General features: G+C 41.7%; 1 protein-coding gene across 1 annotated transcript; it reads left to right on the top strand.

Moving 5' to 3' along the window:
* The first annotated feature begins 5,104 nt into the window (after nucleotides 1-5,104).
* Nucleotides 5,105-9,619, top strand: LOC120554523 (hemopexin-like). Its single transcript, XM_039793441.1, is given in 11 exon segments — nucleotides 5,105-5,259; nucleotides 5,841-5,866; nucleotides 6,960-7,043; nucleotides 7,183-7,340; nucleotides 7,437-7,590; nucleotides 7,825-8,037; nucleotides 8,152-8,244; nucleotides 8,582-8,712; nucleotides 8,816-8,924; nucleotides 8,927-8,962; nucleotides 9,139-9,619. Coding segments are annotated over 11 exon segments (1,296 nt in total). The 5' UTR covers nucleotides 5,105-5,194; the 3' UTR covers nucleotides 9,366-9,619.
* Nucleotides 9,620-9,908: the final 289 nt, after the last annotated feature.

Genomic DNA, 9,908 nt, shown 5'->3' with positions numbered 1-9,908 from the left:
TCGGAAGCAACTACTCAAGACTGTTGAGGTTTCACGATGAGTGACATTAAGAGAAGTGACTTACACTCATAAACCCCTCTACGTCACAATGACCATTCAATGAATATATAATGTCGGAAATAGCTATCAATACTGATGAAATGATAACATTTCAGATGAGGTACAGCATGACTCTGCTAATTCAAGGCATATGTTTGCTCAATAGACATTAGACAATAGACATTTATTGTTGTAGTGATCAGTGGCTGCCAACAGTGTTGAATATAATGCTGACCTCAGGGAAACAGGACAGTGGTTACCTGAGAGCCCTTAAGTGTCTTGAGAGAAATCGAATAGTGTGAGGGATAGATACAGTTGCAACGAAAGGGAACCTGTGTCCCAGCTTTAAAAACAGAAATGGTCATATGTCCCCACAGGGTTTATGTGATGCACCTGAGTAAACAGGTAGGTGAAATAGATTTCAGGGAGGACGGAAGAGTTAATTTACCAAACATGACAGGATATACGGTGTAGATATAGTGCAGTGTCACTTGTTGAATTTGAAATACTTAAGTTTTTCTTGTAGTTCTTTAAAAGCACCAATATGTTATACTTAATGCTTTGTTGTGGGTTTTGACTGTAACAAATTTGTCCTTTGCATTTTCTCTTTGTCTTGACAGAAACAAAGCGTAGTGAAAAAAGGGAAACCCCATTTATTAACAAGGAGGATTTTTCAAATCTATCATTCATAATGTTAACGCGGTCACATTCAGAGAAAAGAGCCCTTCTTGGGTTCTCAGCCCTGCTGACACACAGCACTCCAAAACAGAGAGATGTGACCTCCCCACCTTCCCCACCCTTCACCCCACGGGAGTCCATCTTTAAACCCATATCTCTTACTTCACCACCTCCCTGGGTGACTCAGGCCCTTTCCAACCTAGAACAAGGAGAGCAAGAATTGCAAAGCCTCATGGAGCGACAGCAGGCCGAAGCCGAGGAGGTGAACCGCGAGTTGGACAATGCTGCAATTGAAGCTCAGAGAGAGGAGCGTCGCCTTCTTGAGAAGGTTGAGCAGGACCACAGAGAAGCCCAGCGACACCTTAGTCAAGTAAAGAGAGAGAATGCAGCAGCGGTGCGAGTTGTGCAGTCACTTGTTGATCAGCAACTTAGAAAAATTAGACAACTGACGGAGCAGATACAAAGATGGGGCAGTAGCGCTGGTGGATCCAACAAAAATCAGCTCCAAAGAGGAGTGGCAGAGGTCACTCAACCTTGGGAGATCTCTCTAACAATGAAAAGAGTCAGTTTCTTACCAAGCCCTGGGTCCAAGACCTTTAACTTAGGGGAAGTTGATGTTCGAGAGCAAAGTATGACCTACCCAATTGGTGTCTGTGGTTTCCAAGGACAAAAGTGTGCCTTGCACTCAGGGGATACAGCATTTTCAAACATTGCCCCTCTTGAAATTCGAAAGGAACCACAACTAAACAGAGCTGGGCAAATGTTCAGTCCAGAGGAGAGCAATAAGGCAAACAGTGGGAACATGCGTGTTGTCCGTAAACTACGTCTGTCAAGCTCTACAGAGAATGAGGACGATCCCAAATCACCCACCTTAAACACCCCCATAACAAGGCATCGTGGTGTATCGGAGTCATCCCAAGATGAGGAAGTAGAGTCTCTGTGTTCAGACACACAGGGGCAAGACCTTTTTCTTGCTATCCCACCGGTCTCCAGTCAAGGAGAATCTGAAGGTGATGAATCTGATGGCAGACAAAATGGAACAAAGAAGCAATCCACACTAAAGGGTAAAAGGAAGCAAAAGGCCCTTTTCTTGGTATCATGTGAAGAACCATCCTGCCCACCTGAAGAAACTGATGCAAAAAGCAGTTATGCGGCAATAACTCCAAAGACTATGCGCAAAAGTTCACTCTCCAGGCACAGTCTTGTAGATCTTTCCACTAGACATCATCCACTTTTTCAACACACTCTACCCAAGAAAAAGACATCAAATGAATCTTCAATGGAAAGTGGAAGCCCTCCATCCCCAGTGGACAGTGAGGATTCCTGTTACACCTATACTGTGAATACTCCAGTCAATGGATCCCGATCCCTCAAGCAAGAGCCCTGCCGCTCAATGTCCACCACTGATCTCTCAGGTAAACTTTGCCCTTTGATCAACCAGGGTGAGCGTAGAGGAATCAGGAAGGTTAACCGAATGCGTCTTGCCTCTGAACCTTCAACTTTAAAAAAAGGCCAAAGCCATGGCACAGAATCTGACGTGAACACTGTAAGTTCTGGTGAACGGCAATCAAGATCTAAGACTCCTGTTACTCACAGTTTAAATTTAAACCGTGTGAGCAGATCTCTGTCCTTGTCAGCTATTGAAGGAGACAAATTACACCAAGGCAAGGAATCACATCAACACAACATAGACAAGAAAGATAGAGTTGTGTCAGCTCTGGGGGAATTGGAGGAAGAGTGTGGTTCATATGGGCTTGACTCAGCTTGTCTGGTTAAACAGTTTGGAAAACAAGGATCAGGTCGCACTGACTTTAACCTACCAAGCGGCGTCCATGCAACTGTCAAAGGGCAACTATTTGTGGTGGATTGTGGAAACGCCCGTATTCAGGTGACTGATCTCCAGAAGAATGTTGTACAGCAGGTGTCTCCTTCAGGATCAGAAAGGTCTTCCCGCATCTGCAACTACTTTGACGTGGCTGTGAACTCAAAGGGCCTCATTGCCCTGACCTGTGCTGCTGAACGAGCTGTGTTGGTGTTCAGCCGTCATGGACGCCTCCTGCAAACATTTGGAGGCACATTGATTGGTTCCACCAACGAAGAGCTTGATGCTCCCAGAGGGGTGACTGTTACCCGTCAAGATGAGTTCTTGGTCGCTGACATCAAGCGTGGCACCTTAACTTCCCTCAAGCTGGACCCCAAAACTGGGGCCAGATTGGAGCGCACAGTGGTGACTGGGTACCACAGACCCTACCAGGTGGCAGCCTGTCTCACTACTGGGCTAATAGCAGTATCGGAACGAGGTAATGAGACTGGACGTGTCCCATGCATCCGGGTCCTGGAGCCTGGCTGGAACACGATCCGAATCCTAGGGGTGTGCTCTGGCTTGGGGCCTGTTCTGACCTGCCCTTGGGGTCTCTGTATTGACAACGACGGGGATGTCCTGGTGGTAGACTGGGGAAAGCAGCACCACCGTGTTCTTTTCTACCCATCTAAAGGTGTTGGATGGCCTCTTGTGAATGACAGCCTAAGTAGCCCAAGGGGCCTCGCGCTGCTCCCTGATGGCCACATGGTCGTGTCAGACAGCATGAATCATTGCATCAAGATCTACCGCTACAAGTGAACCGCAGAGGATGGTAAAGACAGAGAGAGAAATCTGTAATAACAGGCAATATATATCATATATTTGGGAATTTATAATGCAAGTTTCTTTGAGTATAATTTACAGCATCTAACTTCTACCTGCTTTAATTTGACGAGACCATGTTTGATGAGATTTCAATTGGTGATGGTACTTTTTGCTTTTTTCCTCATGATAAATCAGTAGATGTAAGGCAATTGTAGCAGACTAGGAGGAACTTTTTTCGCCAAATATATTCAGCACAAACGATAGAAGTAGTGGATAAAAGTACTAATGCATGCTTTTAAATTACCCTTGAGTGTTATTTTTTGAATTACATTTTGTGAAAACCTTTTATTGATCAATAATCAAGAGAAATGAGAGGAGGTTTCGACATAAGCAATGGCCCGATGGCCTGGGGCCAGTAAAACAGCATGTCGGGCAAGTTGATTGGCCAGTTCGGGCCAGTCATATTGTTTGTGCCAATCAAAGTAACAAGTCAGTTCTTGGTAATTTGATACTTACGTTAGGTTAGAAATGGAGTTCCCTAACGTCAACATACGACCACCGGCACCCGCAACAAAGGGTCCACACGTGCTTTGGACCTTTAGTAGCGGCTGCAGCAACTCAAACCTGTCTTCTCCTCTTCATTGTGACAAACTAGCTATGTTGCTTAGTTTAGGAAAAATAACTTATACCAAAACCATATCATAAAAGTTATCCATGATTGCTCTCTTTTTAACCAAAATACACAATATTGATTAATGATGACAATAATTGACATGGGCAGTTTACAGAGTGAGTGAAGGCAGCAGTGTCATGGCCTTGACACAGTGAAACTATTGCCTCACTCTAGCCTTTCAACGTAAATGAAAACAAGCATTACTGTATAAAAACTATCAGTTATTAGAGTGCAAATCTAACTTAATTGACTGAACTCATTTGTAGAGGCAGAATATTTTTTTTGTTTTTTGTTTGGATGAATCATTACAATGTATATTTGATTAAAGTGTTTTCTTTCCCTCTTTTTTTGTGGGCCAGTACAAATATACAATGGACCATTAAAACCCTAATCTACTGGCCTGGGGGGGCCAGTGGGACATTTTTTTTATATTTGACACTGGAGAAAACTCAGCAGATGAAATACTGTAGTTGGCTTAAGCTTAAGACTGTCAATCTCTCTGACTAAAAACAATTAAACTTTGATTTAAATCAAATTTGCATGATTTTGGTTATTCCTGGGGCTATAGCCCAACCACACCGAACCTCAAAGACTAGTTACTGTAGCTTTTGGGTATTTCTCTGGTGACCATGTTTACCCAAATACCTCTGTATTTCCTGTAAAGTTTGTCACCAAACACAAAAGGAAACAAGGGGAGCGTCATGATCCTCTTTTGAAAAACATTCAACATGTTAAGCAAACTGATCAATAATTTCATTTGAAAGATTTCAAATGCCAAGTAAAGCTTCACCTTTTACGTAACTCTCCAAGTATCTTAAGCAATAAATCTCAAGCAATAAATCTGCTTTATTAAAGATAGATATTGTGCTTCAAGGCAGATATTGCTAGTATAGACCATAGCCTGTGCCACGCATAATACTGACTTTTTTTTAGAAAATAAAGATATCATGAAATGAGTAAATTGTAATGCTGATCGTAAATGATCATGCCAAAGCCATGTTTTGCAACAACCAAAACTCCACCACCCTGCGTATGCAAACATTCACACACATGCACACAGTTACCCAACTTGTCAACCCACACACACATTTCATTATAAAAGGCAGGTTCAGCTCCTGCACAGCTACAGCTCTCCTCCCCAGGTTCCACATCAGAGGACCTCATCAGGACTGCACACCATGGAGCTTTTCACCAAAACTCTGTTCCTGTGCTTAGCACTAGCCCTCACTAATGGAGCACCTGCGTGAGTATTAATGAACTCTTTATCTATCTTAAAATTAATTAACACACACAATTTGTCATTCAGGGATGTGCTAGTTCCAATCCTGATCTCATGATCCTTCACTGTTGACATCATGTGCATGTTTCAAGAGTTTTCCCAACCCTTAAAAGGAAAGAGCTCTGTGTGTGTCTCTATATATAGAGATTTTATAAACTAAAACAGTAACCCTGTAAATGGTTCCTGCTTGTCAGGTCAACTTTTGAGGCTATATTTTGTGTTTTGTTGTTGCATTGGTTTACATTAACCTGTATGGTGTTCCCGTAATTTTGTCCAACCTCTCTAACTGATTTGGATCATTCCTACTTTTCTGTATTTTTTCTTGTCAGTTCAACAGTGCAGCAGAAATGCCCAAGTCACTGTTTATTCATTTCATAACTCCATTTGCTCGTATACAAAGTTCACCAGTTGGATCGACTGAACAAATACAAGAGTGCAAAGTCACCATATTACCTTGGTGGTGTCCCATCATCATGACAAAAGGATTTTTGGAAATGAAATGTGGAAGTGGTGGAAAAATAAGGATCTTTTTTTATCATCCACAGGCATCCACAAGATGCAGCAGTAAACGGTGGGTTTTTACCACTCTCACTGTTTTATCATAAGGACTGCTTCACTCACAGCCTACATCATAAATCATGTAATGTAGCCTAGTCTGTTTTTTTACACTATAGTCTTATGTGAAAGAAGAACACGAGAAATGTATTAGAAAGATATTAGACATATTTTAAACATATTTGCAGATTCCAAGGTACGCGTTTAGGTTTGTTGGATTAGAATGTAATTTATGCACTAGGCCTATTTAAAAATGTAAAAGTTATTTGTTCAACTAGGAAGCCTTTTGTAAGAAAATAAACTTTTTTTTTTAGATCATGATCATTTAAATTAATGTAGGCCTATCAAACAACTTTTCAGACACACTTTTGACACTGATTTTATAAAAAAAAAAAAAAAAAAAAATTTTTTTCCCCCTTTTTTTTCCCCCCAACCAAAAAAAAAAAAAAAAAACAGGACACGGACCCGTGCAGAACCGAGAAATGTCGGACACGAACCTGACCCGCACCCGGGTGACACAGACCCGATCGGCACCGATTTGACAGCTGATTGCTATGAACACGTTAGCGTTCATTTGGACGTAGGCCTAATAAGTTGACAAAACAAAACGTTGCGTCTTACCTTAAATAGCCTGCGTCAGTAGCCATCTCCCTGTGCCTGGCCATCCTCATTGCCAAGAAAGTTGGTCAAATCCATCCAGGTTTCCTGTTATTCCTCTCTTGCTGGTTGAAACAGCATGGTTAACCCACTCCTCGTGTCAGTTTGAAAGTCTCATGACAAAACGCTTTGCAGTTTTGTTGCATCTAGTATAAATATACTTCGGCTCTTTGCCCCTTTGAAATAAAATAACTCGTTGCTAGAGCTGCTAATTGCTAATTTGCTCTCTGACCCTTCACCTCAAGAGCACGTCATTCAAGGTGCACTTTGAACACACACACACACACACACACATCTGTCATGATAAGCCTGTCTGATCTTACATAATGTTAAACAGACCTGGTTCTATTTGTCTGTTATACAAGCTGTTCTGTGTGATGATTCACATTTCCTGTATTTTCCCTTATTTCAGTTGCACTATTGATAACAACAGTTAATATCTCCATTTTTAGATGCTGCTCTTCCAGACCGGTGTGCAGGTATTGAGTTTGATGCCATTACTCCTGACGAGAAAGGAAACATGTTATTCTTCAAAGGTGTGGAATATTTTTTTTATAAAGATCAATGGACTTTATTTTCTAATGGGATTATTTGAGCTCCATTTTCTATATTTTCCCAAACGGAATAGGCCTATTTATTTATGGCAGTGTAATGAAACAGATGTTTTCCCTTCAGGTAGCCACTTGTGGCCAGGTTTTCATGGTCCGGCTCAGCCCTCCAATGAGACCTTCAAGGAGCTTGATGACATGCATAACATCGGCCATGTTGATGCTGCCTTCCGCATCCACAACACAGAGAACCCAGACGATCACGATCACATCTATTTCTTCCTGGTATGATCCACAGATTTCAGTTTCATTTGTAATGTGTTTCTGTTAAAAATTCAGATTCAGCGCTACCTAAACTTTTTTCTGATGTAATCTCTCCAGGATGACAAAGTGTTCAGCTATTACAACCATACCCTGAAGGACGGGTATCCAAAAGAGATCCAGGAGGACTTCCCAGGGGTCCCCACTCATCTGGATGCTGCTGTGGAGTGTCCCAAAGGAGAATGCATAGCTGACTCAGTTCTGTTCTTCAAGGGTATATTGGCATGTTAATCAGATGTAACTTATCTGAATTTCACTAATGCAGCATGCTTAACAGGTAGTCTAGCAAATATAGGCAGATTTGTTAGAATTTAAGCATATTAATCCACGTTGCAGGTTATGGGGATACATTAGTGTCAAACTATTTGGGATATAATTAGGCTACCGTAAATGAATGAGCACATGGTGTTGCTAATTGGTAACTCCAACTAATAATTTACCCCAACAGGAAATGATGTGCACATTTATGATATTACCACAAAGACAGTGAAGACCAAGACATGGTCCCACCTGCCTGTCTGCACCTCTGCTACACGCTGGCTGGAGCACTACTACTGTTTCCATGGACACAACTTCACCAGGTTCCACCCGGTATCCGGAGAGGTGAGCAGTGGCTACCCCAAGGACGCCCGCAGGTACTTCATGACGTGCCCCAACTTTGGTGAGTTCATCCAGAAAAGAACAGTCCCGTTTGGTTCAAATTATTTTGCACAAGGAATTGAAACGGATCTACAGCGTTTTTGGTAAGCGTGTAATATTCTGTATTTGACGGCAGGTCATGGAGGTCATTATAAAGTCCTGAAATGCAGTGAGGCCAAAATAGATGCCATCACCACTGATGATAAAGGAAAAAGTTATATCTTTGCAGGTAAAGTAAAAAACTAAATAAGTAGTATTTAAAGGAATAGCTCAACTTTTTAGGAAATACAGTATTCGATTTCTTGCTGCTAAACATGTCAAACAAACACAAGTCATATTTTTTCTTCGGCAAAGCTAGCTGTTTCCAACTGCTCCCAGTAATCAGCTGCTGGCTATAACATATCCTTAATGCACATATATGAGAGTGTTACTGATCTTCTCTTCTGACTTTCGGCACAAACGTGAAAAAGTGTATCTCCCAATATGTCAAAATATTCCTTTTCCTTTGATAATTATTTCACTCTTGCTGTAAAACTTTCACTAAGACTTCAGTTCAATCTGCTCAGGCCCCATCTACATGCGTCTGGACACCCATCGTGACGGACTTCACGCCTTTCCAATCACCAGGGCGTGGAAGGAGGTGACCAGCGGAGTGGATGCTGTTTTTTCCTACACTAACAAAATCTACTTGATTAAGGTAGACCTTGAAGTAACCAGTAAAAAAAAATCTTGAAAAACCGCAAGCCATCTATCTATCTGTGTTGAAGTTAAATACCTCTTCTTCTGCCAAACACATGCAGGGTGATCAGGTTTACATCTATAACACAGCTGCTCACTACACCCTGATTGAAGGCTACCCTAAAACCCTGAAGGAGGAGCTAGGCATTGAAGGACATGTGGACGCTGCTTTTCCTGTCCCAATGAACATACAGTTCATGTAATCCAAGGTAAGATTACGGAGTGCTTTTTTCTCAATTTTTGATTAACTTGTTTTGAATATTAACAAAACTCAAAATATGCCTAGGCAGAAAAAGTTTGATGAAAATAAAAATAGGCCTAGTATAAGCTTTGTGTTTGCTCACAAGTGATTAACAAACATCTTTACACACGTTTCTTCCAACAGGACAGAAATTGCGTGCCGTTGACCTTACCGCCACACCCAGGGCTGTGACCCAGGATCTGCCCATGTCCTTGTCCGACATCGATGCAGCTGTGTGCACTGCAGAAGGAATTAATGTGTTTCAGGGCTCGCAGTTTTACAACTATGAAAGCCCCAGGTTACTGGCTTTGAGCAGAATCGCCCCTGTGCCTCAAAAATTTACCAAAGCAATGATCGGATGTGAGGAATAGGAGTCAGGGATGACAGAATGCTTCCCAGACATCTGCTTATTAGTGCATCAAACTATTCATTCCCCTCCTCCACACACAAAATAAGTGACATCTATCACTATCTTTACAAGCAGACTGGCGGTATGGAATCAAAATCACTTTTTAAATGGAGAGTAAAGAAATACATATGTGAGATGTTTTGAAACATCCTCTTCCCATGCAGAGTGGTGTTGTGAGTGAGTGAGTTGTTTGATGAATAAAATGTTGAAAACTACCACACTGGAGTTTAAGTCAGTCTGTCAATTTCAGTGATTATTATGTCAATAATTTACGATGCCTTTATCATAAAAAGAAAATGCATTATTGGTTTGATAGTTTCAGGTTGCAGATGCGAAACTGAGACTGAACAATTCCAACAAAATCCAAAAGAAACGTTTTAAGTGATGATAGAGTTTGGCCACTAGAGGACCTACTGTACAAATGAATGTGTTTCACCAGAGTCATGAGGTGATCAGATTCACAGTCATCAGCTTCAGTAACAGCTAACCTGAATCAGCTTCAGTA

Source organism: Perca fluviatilis, chromosome 24 (genome assembly GCF_010015445.1).
Source record: "Perca fluviatilis chromosome 24, GENO_Pfluv_1.0, whole genome shotgun sequence".
In the NCBI taxonomy this organism is placed as follows: Eukaryota; Metazoa; Chordata; class Actinopteri; order Perciformes; family Percidae; genus Perca; species Perca fluviatilis.
The sequence above is the reverse complement of the archived record's forward strand: the minus strand, read 5'-3'. Positions and strand labels throughout refer to the sequence as shown.